The sequence below is a fragment of the Drosophila biarmipes genome, chromosome X, assembly GCF_025231255.1.
Source record: "Drosophila biarmipes strain raj3 chromosome X, RU_DBia_V1.1, whole genome shotgun sequence".
In the NCBI taxonomy this organism is placed as follows: Eukaryota; Metazoa; Arthropoda; class Insecta; order Diptera; family Drosophilidae; genus Drosophila; species Drosophila biarmipes.
In genome coordinates, this window is record NC_066611.1 from 12,056,266 (window position 1) to 12,072,318 (window position 16,053).

The 16,053-nt window shown below is 40.0% G+C and overlaps 3 protein-coding genes across 17 annotated transcripts in view; 1 reads left to right on the plus strand and 2 right to left on the minus strand.

Moving 5' to 3' along the window:
* Window positions 1-10,383, plus strand: part of LOC108025725 (zinc metalloproteinase-disintegrin-like batroxstatin-3) — a 26,089-nt gene extending 15,706 nt beyond the window's left edge. For 4 of the 15 annotated variants that reach the window (XM_017096292.3, XM_044093486.2, XM_017096293.3 and 1 more), the window contains exons 20-24: window positions 2,104-2,262; window positions 2,979-3,040; window positions 5,017-5,821; window positions 6,989-7,345; window positions 8,453-10,383. In XM_017096292.3, the coding sequence (XP_016951781.1) occupies window positions 2,104-2,262; window positions 2,979-3,040; window positions 5,017-5,821; window positions 6,989-7,345; window positions 8,453-9,059 (1,990 nt within the window). In that variant the 3' untranslated portion in view covers window positions 9,060-10,383. Of the gene's footprint in view, window positions 1-2,103; window positions 2,263-2,978; window positions 3,041-5,016; window positions 5,822-6,566; window positions 6,598-6,657; window positions 6,940-6,988; window positions 7,346-8,452 lie in introns of those variants that run through there. The other 11 variants (XM_044093488.2, XM_017096295.3, XM_017096299.3 and 8 more) reach the window with 8 other exon arrangements.
* A 292-nt stretch (window positions 10,384-10,675) lies between these two features.
* Window positions 10,676-11,376, minus strand: LOC108025727 (uncharacterized). The gene is made up of 2 exons (XM_017096304.3): window positions 11,040-11,376; window positions 10,676-10,982 (listed from the first exon to the last, which is right to left on the minus strand). The coding sequence occupies exons 1-2, from the start codon at window positions 11,307-11,309 to the stop codon at window positions 10,776-10,778; spliced, it is 477 nt and encodes a 158-aa protein (XP_016951793.1). The 5' UTR covers window positions 11,310-11,376; the 3' UTR covers window positions 10,676-10,775.
* Window positions 11,377-12,216: 840 nt separating this feature from the next.
* Window positions 12,217-15,958, minus strand: LOC108025919 (broad-complex core protein isoforms 1/2/3/4/5). The gene is made up of 3 exons (XM_044093503.1): window positions 15,408-15,958; window positions 13,536-14,503; window positions 12,217-13,435 (listed from the first exon to the last, which is right to left on the minus strand). Exons 2-3 carry the CDS (start codon window positions 14,423-14,425, stop codon window positions 12,739-12,741), a joined length of 1,587 nt encoding a protein of 528 aa, XP_043949438.1. The 5' UTR covers window positions 14,426-14,503; window positions 15,408-15,958; the 3' UTR covers window positions 12,217-12,738.
* Window positions 15,959-16,053: the final 95 nt, after the last annotated feature.

The window sequence follows — 16,053 nt, forward strand, 5'->3', positions numbered from 1 at the left end:
GCCCATGTGTACTAAGAGTGTATGTGGGACACCTACTATATACCATATCCAGGCGCGAGCCTGCGACTTTGCCTTCTCTTTGCGCTTAGGGCCCAACATAGATGAAACTGACTTTGAGCTATGGTGGTGCTTTCTGCAGAGTAAGCCGCCTGTGTTCCGAAAAGCCGTCTTTATGAATGCGAATGCGAATACGAATACAATGTACACACATAAAGCATTTATGTTTTGTTTGTGTAATATGGTATGAACATTGGGATCAACAAAACAACAAACACAGCTACAGACACATCTACAGATACAGATACAGATACAGATACAGATACAGATACAGATACAGATACAGATACAGATCATGAGATACAGAACATGAAGACACGAACAGTTACACGAACAGATACAGCATTTTGGTACAGATACAGATACAGATACAGATACAGATACAGATACAGCTACAGTTACAGATACAATGGCCCAAATCATTATGGATACCGAACACACCTATATTACTACTACTGTCGAAACCATTGAAATTGGAAACACCTAAAGTACAAAATAACGATATAGTGATCATTCCCGGTTGAACATCTCGAACATTACAACTTTTCGTGCATGCACAGAAAACACGTTCGCTGAGAATGTATGTTTGAAAAGAAAACTTTACAGTGCCGAGTTTGTTTGACGAATCTTTCGGTGGGCTTTTTAATACATATACAATTCACACTTTAATCACTTCTTTTTGGTTTCAAATCAAAATTTTTCGTACCTTCCGTGGGCCTCACTTCAAGTTTAAGTCGCACTGCGCGTAGTTGCATGTGCCTTTTCATTGATTACTCGGGATTCGATTTCTTTTCAATACCTAATGCCGCATGTGAGACTTACAAAAATTACTCTTTATTTGTAAGAAGAATTAAAATTTCTAAAAAGATTCTGAGCTTACTATTAATTTTATTATAATTTACTATTACCACGTGTTGCATTTTTTATTAACCCCTTTTGAACTCCAATGCTGTTTCGCGTTCTTATATAATCTTGGCCTGTATCTTTGTTTGATTTTGAATGGCTTCTGAAAATTGTAAATACACGAGTGTATATGTATATCCTTGCATCAGTAATTTGTTGACTGATTCTTTGAATAAAAAAACACCAGTTGATGTAAGTCAGTCTGCTAATATAGATCCAAATCTTGTAAATTCTTTAAAAGAAAACCCTAAAAAGACTGTGCAATGGTACATATAAGCACTTCGGCTCACCGAAGAAATGTAGCTTTTTATCCTTTTACGACCTCCAAAAATATGCATGTTGGGTGTAAATATATTTTTTAGGACCAGGCGTATAAGTGTGTGTTCATTTAAAACAAAACATATATACAATTCATAACAAAATCTTTATATTCAACCCAAAATGTTTATTCAAAATCTGTAAGCATTTGATTAATTACGACTCTCATTGCAACATTTCGTTTCCAAACAACAATCAACAACAACATCAATATAATGATCCAACAAAACAAAATCAACAAAAACCAAATTAAACCTATTCAAATCGGTATATATTAAATTACAAAAAATGAAAATCCTGATAAAAACTCTGCAATCGAAACATATTATTCAACGGGCCCCTCAAATACACACGCATGCACGTAAAAATATAATAAAAAAAAAAAAAAATAAATCAAAAATATTTTAATTGGGTGCGTGCGTGTGTATATGTGCACGTTTCTACCTCATACTCTTCAAATAAACCATAAACATTGTTTATTTATTTACTAACCGAACCAAACTGAAACCGAAAACCAAAAACCAAACCAAACCAAACCAAAAAAACGTATACAAACCTACGAATTACCCATTTACCACGCCTCCTGCCCCATAATTACAAAACACTCTGACGTAAAATTGATTTTGCCGAATAATCAAATAAAATAAATACGATAACTGACTTCATTAACTATCTGTAAAACACGCATAACCTTACGCCTTAAATTATTACACATACTATATACATTGGAGTGTATGCAAAATCTATAATATATATAACGCATATAAATGAATAAACAACTACAACAACAACAATGTGAATGTGGGTACCGATGGCCACACACAGGCGAAAGACCACAACGCTAAAGTACGATCCGCCCTATTCGAAGAAGCCGATTGCGAAGAGTTACGGTGGAGCGGCGACAGCACCCAACCATCACTCCGTGGAGGAAGTGTCCTTGGATGGATCCAGCAAGTTAGTCTATGCCAATCAGACTGGCTTCAGGTGCGTATGCCAAAGAAGAGAAAAGAATGGGACAAGAGTGTGACCAAGTGTTGAGAAGAACTCTAGTTTGTGATATTAGATACATCAGACACCAAGGGGATTTTCTAATTGGTCAAATTATGGTTAGATGTTTATCATTTCATACAAACTCAATTTTCTGAAAACTAGAGTTGTCACCCTATTTCACGAAAAAGCAATGGCAACCCCATACCATTTTGGTATTTCCAATATGCATAATTTACTTTAAAATGAATTTAGAGAGTTTATATGTTTCTTACCTCATCAATAGTTTTAGCCGTTATCTTATGATGAAAAATAAAATTATACTTGTTTTTACTTCCAAAGAAGTTGACAACTGATCGCAGCTGTTTCAAAATTCAACAGGAAACATTTGGGACCGTTCGACAATTTAGCAATTCAACAGTTTACAAAAATACCCCAGTATGTTTTTATCAGAAATGAAAATAAAATCGGTTAGAATAGGGAACAAACGTACAACGTAAAGAGGGCTGCTTTATTGTTGTATTTGGTCACACTATTTCGTCCGAGCTAAGCCTGGTTGTAAACGATGCATCAGCCGTTTTATTTCCATAGGATATTTCATAATTGCAAAACCTTTAAAGAGCAGGCTGCCCCATTCATCGTTTACAACCGCTTGACCACACTCTTTCGAGCGAGCATCGTAAATGCCCCCATTTCATTATTATCATTCACAGGGACAAGGGCATTCATGGACGACGCTACACGACCTGTGGCGAGGACGATCAGTCTCATGCAGGTTAATACATCATGTTTACAATATTTAAAATACTTTTGCATAGATTAGATTCACAAACAAAGTGGCTTAGGGGTGTCACAGAAAACTCTTATATCAAAATTTCAACAAAAAGTCCCAAGGCGGTGTTACAAAGAAGAACAAAAATATATCTTAAAAACATTTGTTCCCTTAAAGTTTTGCTAAAGAACCAATGGTTCCCAATGGTAATGGGTACAGCATTTCAACGAGTTGTACTAATAATAACGTAATTCATAAAATTGAAGAGCTATAATAAAACTGAATCTGGTTAAACCTAAAAAAAAATATGTATATAAAAATCTTTGTGACACCCATGGACTTTTCAGAGCATCTCGAGATTTCAGTGATATCCCCGATAATAAATTTAGAGTTGCATTTAAGGGGAGGTTCTCGTTCTATGGCCTCAAAACCGTTTTATTTTAAAAACAAATTTTATCTTACAACTTTTTCGACCACTAAATCAACAAACAAACAAACAATTTTTTAGGGAACGTGAAAATTTTTTAAAAATTCGGTTAGATATCAAAAATTTTACAGAACCCTATTAACAGAAACCTATAAACTGAAATTATAATTTTTTTTTTAATGAAAATAAATTTTTTATTACGTTGAACGGGAATTTCCCCACCAAGACACTATGTAATCGCATATTAATGAAAAAGAACGGATTAAACTAATTTGTGTTCCTATGTTCCCGCTTAAAAGTTTAGATGCCTTCCATGTTAACAACCTAAATTTGAATAGAATAATAATTGATTAACGTTTACTGCTTGTACTCTTCAGAGCTTCTATTATTGCAGTTACAGTTTACATTAATAATCTCAATAGCAATCATAAGTTTATTTTCAGCGAACATAAATGTTATTTCTATATACGTACACTCCCCCAACAAGCTTTTTATGCCCTTTTATCTTTGTTTTTCCAAGATTTCCAAAAAACAAAAAAATAATTGACGTGGGGAAATATTTATAATCTCCGTTACTTTTGGTATATTTTAGATACTTGTATCCCTTTTAATAGGTTAAATTACATTTCCGACTTTCTATTTAAAGGTCGGCAATTTTCCAAAGAACACTTTTGGCAATATGAAGACTTCATTTAGGATTGAAAGTACCTAAGAAATGGCTGAAAAGCGTTGCCTATTTATATTTTTATTCGCGTTTCAATGAATTGTTATTAATATGTATGTAAATAAAGACATTATTTGATTAATTTCAACTGCACTTTAAGGTTTTTATTTTATTTATTATTTACTGACAAGTTAGGAAAGAACAGCGATGGACCGCCGCTTATCAACAGAATAGGTCGCGAATTTTTCTGAATTTTAATTTAAATAATTTGAATTAAAAACTACGTTTTCGAAATTTTAAAAGACATAGTTTAAGGTTCTTAGTCAGCATCAACAATCGAGTCGATCTATTTTTATGCGTCCGTCTGTCCGTATTATTAAAATCATACCATATACCGATATTATTTTCTTACGATAGGGTTGTTATTTAAGACTAGACAAATTCCCTGGGTTTTTGTTGGAAGCCCATTTTGATTATTTTATTTCCGATTTCTTTTCTATATTTTGTAAGATAACTTGCCAAAAATTACCCCACTTTATCTCGAACTCGCATGGTAATGATGATTAGAAATATACACACAAAATGGGGTAAAAAACTGGGTCAACTGTGGGTCAATTAGACCAAAATCAGGAACCTTTTCAATTCAGGGGAACCGAACTACTAGGGAACCACAAGTCCAGAGGAGTATCTAGGTATATCTGTTGTGCATCTTGTGCATACACATAAATAAGTATACAAACATAAGTCATCCCCACTATAATCGCTGTTTTGCAGTCACGTGCCTTTCTCTACCAAATTTTGTACATATGTATATTCCTTTACATGCACATTGGAACTAAATACTAACTACTACCCAAACCTAATGCATTGTTATTGGCTGCCACACAGAGAAGGGTATATTAAAGAAGCACGGCTATGGTCTGGTGCACGGTGAGCAGCTGAAAGATAAATGGGGCGATGACAATCAGTCCGATAACCTCGAGCTTATAACCCAAGACGGCACCCTCGCGTCGACAAGCGGCGGTGCGGCCGCCTCCGAAGTGGAGCGCACGCTGAAGTCCCTCAATGGATACCACGAGGACATATTGGAGGCGCTACGCAATGCTGCAACGCACCGTGGTACCGGAACCGGAAACACGCCCGTCGGCAGCGGCAGCCTCAGCGAAGAGATGCTGCGCAAAACGCTGCAGGACTGCAACAATTCCCAGCTGGGCTACTCGGCCGAGCAGCAGTATAAACGGAATATCGGATCGAAGTCCAGCTCGCGGGAGAACATCTGCGACAATGCGGCCGTGCACGCGATCATCCTCGATGGCAGTGGAGCCGGCCTCGGTAGCATGGGACTGGGCTCGAGCGTGGGAGCCGGTGGCGGATCTACGTCCATCTCGGGGGGTATACCGCACGGTGGTCAGATGCTCCATCACCATCGGTCGCAGCACCAGCTGCACCAGCCGTCGGCGGTCGGTATGCAGCAGCAGCAGCAGCAGCAGCAACAGCAGCTGGACGATGATGATGCCCCGTCGACGGGACCGCTGCGAATACGCAACCTGGAGGATCTAATACGGCAGCTTGAGCACCACTCGTCCCGTCACATGAGTCCCAGCGGATCCGAGGATATACGAATGTCGGAAACAGAAGCCGATCGACACTATAGATTAGAAAGTTCCGCAGCTTGTAGTGAGTCATCTCAAGGGTTAGTGTTATTTCTGCTTCAGAACTTAATCACCGTACCGTAAAACCTCTTACTCAAAAGTATTGGCACCGAGTCAGTCAGACACCCGAATTGCCCGACCCGTCCTGTCCTGTCCTGTTCTGTCCTGTCCTGTCCTGTTCTGTCCTGTTCTGTCCCGTCCCGTTCCGTTCTGTCGTGTCTTGTCCTGTTTTGTCGAGTCGTTTCTTGTCTTGTTTTGTCTTGTCCACATGAGTATAAACAATGTCTTACATCAGTCTCTTATACACACTTCAACATAAACGACTAACCGCTGTGACTATGAATGTATAATTCATAATTTCCTAGAAGTTTTAAACACCTATCTGTATTGCTATCTGCTTTGTAACCATGGTATTAACGTAGGCAGTGAACAGTTGCTTCCCATTAACCAACCGTATTCTTAATAGTCAACGCGTTTATAATTTTCCAAATAGTCAATCTGTGATAAACAACAAATTTCCAATCAACCCATAACTAAATCGTAGAGCAAGTGATTAATTACCTAATATATTTGATGGCTTGAGAGTATCTCACATGTTCATATTAAAAAAACAACTAACGAAGACAAAAGCTTCATACTCATTAAAAAAGCATATACAAATTCATGATGTTATTTAAACAGAACAAACTGACCTACCATTAAGGCATGAAAGCCACTGCTTGTTTGTACTGCAGTATATTAAATGTAACTCAAGCCAATGCCAATTTATATTCGCATTTCTTGCAGGCTTCAGGCTGGAATACCTTGTGTGATAAAGGTTGGTTCCCACTCTAACTAACTTAACCTAATACCATATCTTGTGGTCTTATTTCTTAAGGGTCTTGACTTCACATCGTTTTCCTATTTATGTAATCACTTGCACCATTTTTAACAAGCATTGTAACCAATGCATTGACATTGCTCTTAAGTTCCTCATGGCTATCGGTCTCTGTTTTGGTCTCGGTTTCAGGCTCCGTCCAAATTCTCGTTTGCCTGTCGTTTCTAAAAGTAAAAGTAAAAGTAAAAGTAAAAAAAAAAAACAACCAACCGGAACGAAGAAAAAAACACCAAAAATCAAAAGCCTAATGTCCCAACTCCCTCCATTAACTCCCATGCCACTAAATAATTTGATTATTTGCTTGCCTTTTTCTTATCCTTATCGCCTATAGCTCCAATCAGCAAATACCACAATCTCAGAAAACCGCTACAATTCATGCGTCTTACAGCAGAAGCTGTCGTCCCCGTTCCGATGAGGAGTCTCGATTCACATTCGGTGGACGCTACCGACAGCCGGCATCTTCAGGACGACACGCGCCGCACCAGTCGCACTCACCCCACGCATTCGGGCACCACACGCACCACTCCCATGCCCACGGACATGCCACGCACGGTCCACACTCGTCGCACCACTCATCACACACCCATTTGCAGCAGGAGGACGAGGGCATCTACGAGACCGCTGACCACCACGAGCGCCAGGTGGTCGACGCTCGGCTCGACTGCCACGAGACACCAGATAGCGAGAGGTAAGTCCTGGCCTCTATTTCTGTCTGTTAGTTCCATTGCCATTGCCCCTCCCACGTGACGAGCAGGTCGTAAGCGGTGAATCAGCTGCACGCACATTTCATTTTTCCTCTTTTTATGACGATTTAGTGATGTTATGTTCCTTCCTTGTAAACGCTGAATCAGATCCAAGGATATTTCATTTTTCCAATTTTATTTATCCCTTTTTTATGATTTAGTGATACTATGTTATTTCCAAGTGAAAAGCTGTGAATCAGCTGCAAGGATATTCGATTTTTCCTATTTTTTATGATGATTAGTGATGTTATGTCTTTCCTTTGTATGTTCTTTTATATGTTTCTTCGTAATCCAAAGTTCAGCTGATGATGCATCGTTTAATCCCAGTCTGTCTGTTTGTTCCATTGCCATTGAAAATCAAGTTTTAAACAGTGGATTAGCTCCAAGGATATTCGATTTTTCCTATTAATTTGTCCATTTTTATGATGATTTAATGATATTATGTTATTTCTGTTCTGTACGTTCGTTTTAGGTTTGTTCTTGATCGCAAAGATCAGCTGCTGATCTTTGTTCCATTGTCAATGTCCGTTCCAAGTGAATCGGGTACAAGAATTTATGTCCTTTTTTAAGTTTACCACCTTCCACGTAATTCAGCTAGAAGGATATTTGAATTTTCCTTAATAATAATTAATAAGTTCCAATTTAATTTTAATAACTACATTATTGACTTGTGGATGATTTGACCTTTGGTTTAAAAACTTTTATCGCACAGCTGTTTGAACCGTTTGCAGATTAAGCTGACTAACTGCTTGTATCAAAGAACTATTACCCATATGTGTTGTAAAACCAATAGTTGTACTTGAAGAGTAGTTGTAGTTCATATTTTTAGAATTGGTGACTTAAGTACGAGGTATGGGGAGTGGTTTAGATAAATAGTGACCTGATCAGTGCTATGAGTTGTACTTTGCCGTTGACTCTTTAGAAAACATTAGCAATCCAACCCGAACCCATCAACCAACCGATCCGATCCCATGTCGTCCCGTCCCGTCCCCGATGGCCTCCTTTTGTTCTTACCATGTGCCGTTGTTCCTGCTACGATTATTATTTTCTAGTGATGACTTTATTCAAGCTCAACAACAGTTAGCCCGGTGGGCGAGTGAGGATGTGGTATCCGTCGTGGTATTGGACCAGCCGCCATCCGGTACAATGTCGGATTCCCAACCATACATCGACGTCGGACCCATTTCGGGGGCTATAACGCAGCAGCAGCATCCGCAGCAGCAACAGCAGCATCAGCACCACGGCGATCATCATCAATCCTCCGCAGCGGCATCGGCATCGGCAGCGGGAGCGGCGACGGCGGCAGCCAACAATTCCATAATGGCTTTGCCAATCGTCCCAAATGGTATAAGTGTAAGTCAGAGGGACTATTATCCATCCCCGCCCTCAACGGAAACGGAAAGCAGTGGAAGTGTTATCCAGCCGCCCATTCGTCGCGGTTTGCCATTAGCAGCAGCAGACACGGCGGCACTAAGTCAGCAGCATCAGCAGCAGTTGCAGCTCCTCCAGCTGCCAATTTATCAGCAGCAGCAGCATCAGCATCAGCAGCATCAGCATCCGCATCATCATCAGCAGCAATCAGGCGATACCAGCAGCAGCAACAACAGTCAGTCCGAACAAATCATCGAGAATGGCTGCTACCCGGAATATAAGCATTGATATTGTTATCTATATCATGATCATGGTGATGATCATGGCCAGGATCACCATCGGGATCATGTTCACGATCGGGATCCGAGTCCGGATTACATCCAGAATCGCGCATAGATCAACAATCAGCCACGCCCACTCCACATTCCACTCACATGTGCCCGGAGCCAGCGCGCAGCTAGCTTTCTCTCTAAATAATGAAATTTGTATCGACCTTTATGATTACTTTAGCATAGTTACAAATACGTTGCTCGTGTATAAGCACATAAATAAATTTTAACTTTAAGTAGTTAAGTATATAAATGTAAATGTGAAGACAAAAACCAAAACAAAAACCAAACTAGTTAACGTAAAATGGAGCGAAGCAAAGCAAAAACCAAACAAAAAACCAAAAAGACACTTGGAGGATAGGAGTAAAGCAAAAAAAAGAAATGAAAAGAACAGAAAACAAACTTAACAAGCAACAAAAAATGTGTATTCTTATGTGTGAGTGGTAAATACATAGCCATACTTTATTCATAGATTAATAAACAATTATTAAGTGAGTACATCCCAATTTATATTCATATACTCGTCAAGATGAGATACAAAAACAGCAGAGCAGCATTAACGAAATACAAATAAAAATTGGGAAATATTTACATATTTTTTTGCATACCTCGGACCAAGCAATGCCAACGTTCGAGTAGGAAAAACTTTCAGAAAACCGAAAAAAAAACAACAAGAAACACACAAAAAACACAAGAAAACACAGAAAACCAAAAAGCCAGATGAGATAAATTAACACAAAACGCAGCTGTAAATAAGAAAACAAAACAAAACAAAACAATTAATATTTATGCTAGTTAGTAAATTATACGATCCTTTGCTGGACGTGTAGAGAACTTGAACATTTCGATGGTCACGGATAAGCGGCAGGAAAATAACAATTGTGCACTGGGCCCAGCCCGGGCTTTAAAAACCCCCTTATTGGGGCAATCTTACACCGACTGATAGAAAATTTTGGGCTATATTGCCAGTTCTCGTTCAATAATCTTAAAAACCAGAATAAAGTAAAAGTAAAAACAATGGAAAAAGAAAAAATGGAAAGGCAAAACAAAATTGCTATATACATAAATAATTAATAATTCAAGAAAACAAGAAAATGGAAAAATTAAATCGGAAAATATTAATATCTGTATGGTTAAAGTATTGAATATGATCAACATAAAGTTAAGGACAATGCTAATGTTAATTTATCGGTTTTGAAACATCAGTAATATATCGTATTGTACCGTAAATTAAGACATTTAGAATGAAACGTACGAATTAAAATTATTTTCCAGCTTTACAACAGTATTGTGTGTTAATTTCGGGGGCTTTGGATAATAATTGGTGATTTAAGCGGAAAGTTCTCCTAGAAAGGCTACCCTGAGATGACCATGTAGATCATTTAAGCGATCTTTGTAGCAATGGTGTGATAATTCAATGATTTACCAGAAAATTGGATAATATTTGGAGATATAAAGACATATGAATGATACAGTCTATAGTGTACCATACAGGAATATAGTAAGATCTGAAACCAAAATAAGATCGGCAATATTCCCAATATTCTACTAACCTGGTTGGTTTGTGTATGATATGTGTGTGCTATATGATGTTGTATTTGAATGGTATGGTGAGTGGTGAGTAACAGTGTTTTAGGTATATTTTTCACATTTCCAGATAGATTGATAATTTTGTTTATTTCTCGGTTTCTTCCAGACTTTTATTGTACTGTGTTTCGGTGACCATGACGCCGTCCATGTCCACAAATCGCGTGTGCGTTCCCGCGGCAATAAACCGCTTGGCAGCCTTAATATCCAGTCTTGGGGCCGCCAGAGAAGCGTTGATTTCCCTATCGCGGGCAAGCATTTCCTTGGCGCGCCCCAAGTCGTGCATCACACCATGCTGAACGGAAAACAAGTGGTGTACTATACTATGGCGATTTATGTTGTATTATATTACCTTTGCGACGTCCACACCCTGCAGCTTTAGGTGTATCCAAAACAGTGTGCTGGTCAAATACGCTAGATAACTATCCAGTTTAATTTGGTCGTTGGTGCTCAATGTGCGTCCCGCCTGCAGCGCCAGTGCCTTTTCCAGGTCGGCTTCCAGCACCTCAATGCTGCTGTAGAAGTTCTTCAAAGTGGTCTGTATGTTCTGGTCATCTTGCAGGCACTTGTCCAGGTAGGAGTCGCACGGCAAGCCCTTGGTAATTGTGTTTCCTTGAGACATTCTAAAAAACGAATTGAAATCGTGTGCGAATATTTACATCTAGCCTTGAAGTATGACCGCAGGGTGACCGTGAAAATATACCAAATATCCTTAAAAAGTTCTATGTTGTGATCTTGTAAAGTCTTGTTCACACTTGCAGCGTTCGCATCCGATAGCCAATGGATCTTAACGATTTATGACACGTTCACACTAATGTTGAACTAAAAATAGGAATCTTGGTAGAACTTTCTATATATTTTTTAGAAATAACTTTTTTTAAACAAAACTTAAAGTTAGGGAAAATTCCATTGAAGTCAAAAATATTTACTGAGCGGAAAAATCAGCCGAGATATAGAAGTTTCTTAAGAATAATAAGCCATCGTTGAAAAAAAAAAAAAAAATTTTTTTGCGAATTCCATTAAACCGCCAGCATAAAAGCAAACTTTTCCATTGTTGATAAGCAAAATGTAGACAAATCAAAAGTTTATAAACGATTTAATAATTTGATATTTGGCTTACAGCTCAGATTAATAAAGCTTAAGAATTCTATAAATTTAGATCAAACTATTTTATCGTTCTCAGGCGCCTTGAAAACTGGGTGAAAATGTCATACACCATTTTATTGGTACTTTGAATGCATTTAAAATTTTATTGCCAAGCCTTCTCGTACACAGTACTCATGCATTTAATACTATTTTCACAACGGCTATTATAGTAGCGTATTACTTGAAGATATGGCCCAAAGTTGTTGACACGATTGCAATGGTATGACCATATATCTACGCTCCGAGTGAGTCTGAACAAGAATATATATATACTTTATAGGATCGGAGACGTCGTCTCCTTCTCTGCTTTACAAATAACTCTCTGAAAGTAAACATAATGGCTCTCACTTTTCGGGGTATTTGGCCAATAATACCACAAAATATAATATTTCTTTTGTCGTTAGCATTATGATTATGTCTTATACGACCTTTGATTTTATTATGAATTGTCATTTTATACTTGCAATCACACAAAAACCTAGTAAAAGTTTCCAGGTTGATTTTATTATTAATTATCTTATTAACAATACAGTAATTTCTTAGAGTACTGGGGCGACAATAAACAGATTTGAAATTTTTACGCAAGTTTTAGTCATAGTCCTTGATAGAATACGTCTACTGTTAATATTTTGTATAACTTTTGAAATATCTTGATGAATTGAGGGGTTCAGCCCCTGAGTGAGTACAATCAACCAAGGATGAAACTGTCAACTTCAAAGCGTATTAAAATAAATCTAAGAATAAATTGTATTTTGTTGACTATGTTATGACTAAAGATCCCACACGAGCCGATGCTTCTTACCCCGAAATTAAAAAAAAAAGAAGAAAGCAGCAACTGCTTGGAAATCCCACTCGATTAATCTTTGCCCCACTGGTACAGTACTACGGGTTCGCAAACAGCGTGGTTAGATCATGTGCAGCTTCTGATCGTTGAGCTTGAATGCCGCCGCCGCCGCCGCCGCATCGCTGTGGAGGTGAAAAGGCACGATATCCGCTGCCGAGGTCATGTCAAACGATGGTGACATCGAGGTGGCCGTGGCAGTGGCCGGACTATTGCTGCCACTGGTGCTTGCGATGCCCGCCTTTAGCTGCAGGCTGTCCAAGGACATTTGCTGAGACTGAGGATGAGGATGTGCATGAGGATGAGGAGTAACGCTCGCAGGGACGGCTGAAAGTTTTCCTGAGTTTGTTGTGATTATTATGTTGCCGGCATGCGAAGCACCGCGTCCACGTTTCCGCTTCGGCAGTATTCCCTTTCGCGCCATATAGAATCGAATGGTGGAGACGGGAATATTGAACATGTTGCTGACCGTCTGGAATGTCTCGCCCTTCGAAACACATTTGGCCGCTTGTGCTAGAGATGCCTCCGAGCGTCGGACGCGCTTGTACGATGTGTAGCCGTCGATCAAGTTCTGGCTCAGTCCGCCGGAAGTGTTGGCCGAGGTGTCGAGATCAGTGTCCAGGCTGACGGACAGGCCAGAGCCGCAGGCCATGCCAGCGGCAAAGCTGCTGTCGTTGTTCTCATCGTGGGCGGCCACATAGTTGTGGTCGTCCTCGATGTTGGAGTCCAAATAGTGCTGGTGCTGCAGCTGCATTTGAATCCTGTGATGAGAGTGAAAGCTTTAGTTATAGCGGGCACATCAAATAAAATTACATATAAGAAATAAACCCTTTGATAACGAAGTAAAGGTCGGCTACAAACCTCGACTGCTGAAGGGCCAGCTGGGCGTTCATTTTGTTGTCCTCGAAGTGCTCCCCGTAGGCACTCCAATTGTTGGAGACCTCATCGCCGGAGTCATCCTCGGTCGGGGCATTCGAGTGGCTGCCCAGGACGACCGCAGAGCTGGCCTTTGCCGGCTGCTGCTGCAGTGCATTGCTGCCGTTTATGTGAGGTCGCTGCTGACGGACGTCCTGATTTTGGCGCTTCAATACTGTCGGTTGTTGCTGCTGCTGGTGCTGCTGCTGCTGGAGCTGCTGGAGCTGCTGCTGCTGGAGCTGCTGCTGCTGTTGCTGCTGTTGCTGCTGCTGCTGCTGTTGCTGCTGTTGCTGCTGCTGGTTAACTGGTAACGGTGGAGCGGAGGAGGTGGTTACTGTTGAGGTGGTTGAGTTGGTGGCTGCATCATCCGTCTCCGTGCTGTCCACATGCTTAATGCCGCGCGGTGTGGACACAGTCGGCTCCTTGAGCGCCTCGAGACTCGCCTGCTGGAGCTGCTTGTAGTTTATCGTCGCCTCGGAGCCGTACAGTCCGCGTATCTGCAGCTGTTCGGCACAGCGCAACAACTGACCCAGGCCGGCTTGCGTGACATTGACCTCTCCCTTGTACATGAAGTCCACCAGGGCCTGGATCTCCCATAGCTTGATCTCCCGCGGCAATATGATGACGGGATGCTTGCAAGGATGCTCGGCCAGTATGGCCTCAAAGTAGGTGGAGCATGCGGCCAGAACCAGGCGATGGCAGTGCACCTGGGTGCCCTCGCAGGCCAGGGTCACGTCCACGAATCTCTGTCCCGCCAAGAGCTGCGGAAACGCAGCCCCAATGCTGCCCAAATGGCTGTTCCAGCGTACACAAAATTCCTGGGTAACGCCGCTCATCGTATTCGAATTTGTTGGCGCCTTTACTGTGCACTTTTGTTCGCAGAACTATCTCTCATTTAAAGATCCTTGAGTATCCTGCAGAGAATCATATATCATATCATCTCAATATTCAAATTGTTTTCAAATGCAATATTTTAATAGGAATTAAGGAAAAGAAATAAGGGATCTTCTGGGTGATCAATAAAAATAAAATATCCTCACAGGAAAGACAGCTTTTGACCCTCTATACTTATATTATATTTAAGATTCATTCATAGATTTATAATATTGGTGTCAGTCTTTTGTCAGACTATGGTTTTAAATCGTAAGATACATCTAATTCTAACGATTCAGGTTTAATTTCCTTTATTTAAGATATGTTTAGGAAAATTAAAAAAAATCTGGAATAGTAAAGTTCTATTAAAATTATAATTCCAAAGTTGGATGACAGTTGAATTTTTATAATTTTTTTTTCAAACTAAAAACATTTTTTAAACATTTTTGAAAACGTTTGCTTTGTTATTATTTAATATTCATTAATTATATGGAGTGAGTGTAAGATAACCCTAGGTTATACAACCGATTTCAGCAGGTACATTTCTTTTGTTTGGATACTCCGTTTTCAGTACCTCTCGGATTTGTTTGCCCAAGGGTTACGGTACTTCCAGGTACTGATTCCAAAGTTTCCTTCTAGCGGTTTACCACTGTATATACACACAACGCACACACACACACAGGTGTACGTGCGCCTGTACATGCGAATATTGTGCGAGTAAATAATGTCCTACGCAGAATTTGCAGGAACCATGCGAATTTTCGCATGCCGAGCGTTTATGTACCCACGAACACACGCAAGCGTTCGCATAAATACACACATCCGCTGGCAGTTTGCACAATTGGAATCGCTGTGATTTCTGCTCCTTCTATATTTAGTGACAAGGATGTAAACAGTCGGATGTACGCGCTATGTACACACATGTATGTCCCTGCGAATACATACCTGTTTGGCCAAGGAATCGAGTCGGATTTTGCTGCTTTTCTGCGCTTTTGTGGCTCGCTCGCTATGTAACACAACGGATATATGTACATAAGTGGCGTGAAGCGAGGGTTTTATGTTAGGACCGTGGTGTCCTGTGCGCGTGAGCTATGTATCAGTGTATCGGCTGCAGAGTCTTGTTTAAAAATACACTATTTCCGCAGCGAATTTGTCACAACACACACAAGTCTGTACATCGCGGGCATTAGCAAATGTCTCTACTCTAGTTTGCCATCGGGTTTTGTGCCTCCCATTCAACTGCTTACTTTATACATGTTTATTTTAACCAAAAATGCTGCATGCGCGCGTTTTTATATATATTTTCTTCGATGTTTGTCTCGTTTGCCTTATCCTCACATACTATCAACAAATAAATGCCCAATTCATGTGCCAATGCGGTGTGCTCTTAATGCTATCGAATTTTCGCCCTTTCCAGCGTTGCTCACGAATTACATATAAATTATTAAATTAATATTGTCTTTCGCGCTGACAACTTCTGTAGCAATCAATTGTTATTTAAACTACGCGTTAGGCATTGGGGGTGGCATTTCGCAGGGCCTCAGAACCGCGCTGGTGAGTCAACGCATGTTTCCCACTGCGTTCAAGCAAG

What these genes read in the sequence shown, in the direction of transcription:
- LOC108025727 (XM_017096304.3), bottom strand. Translation starts at nt 11,309, where the DNA reads ATGTCTCAAGGAAACACAATTACCAAGGGCTTGCCGTGCGACTCCTAC. An exon ending in AGGGTGTGGACGTCGCAAAG is followed by an intron (nt 10,983 to 11,039) that starts GTAATATAATAC and finishes TTTTCCGTTCAG; the next exon opens with CATGGTGTGATGCACGACTT.
- LOC108025919 (XM_044093503.1), bottom strand. Translation starts at nt 14,425, where the DNA reads ATGAGCGGCGTTACCCAGGAATTTTGTGTACGCTGGAACAGCCATTTG. An exon ending in CTGGCCCTTCAGCAGTCGAG is followed by an intron (nt 13,436 to 13,535) that starts GTTTGTAGCCGA and finishes CTCTCATCACAG; the next exon opens with GATTCAAATGCAGCTGCAGC.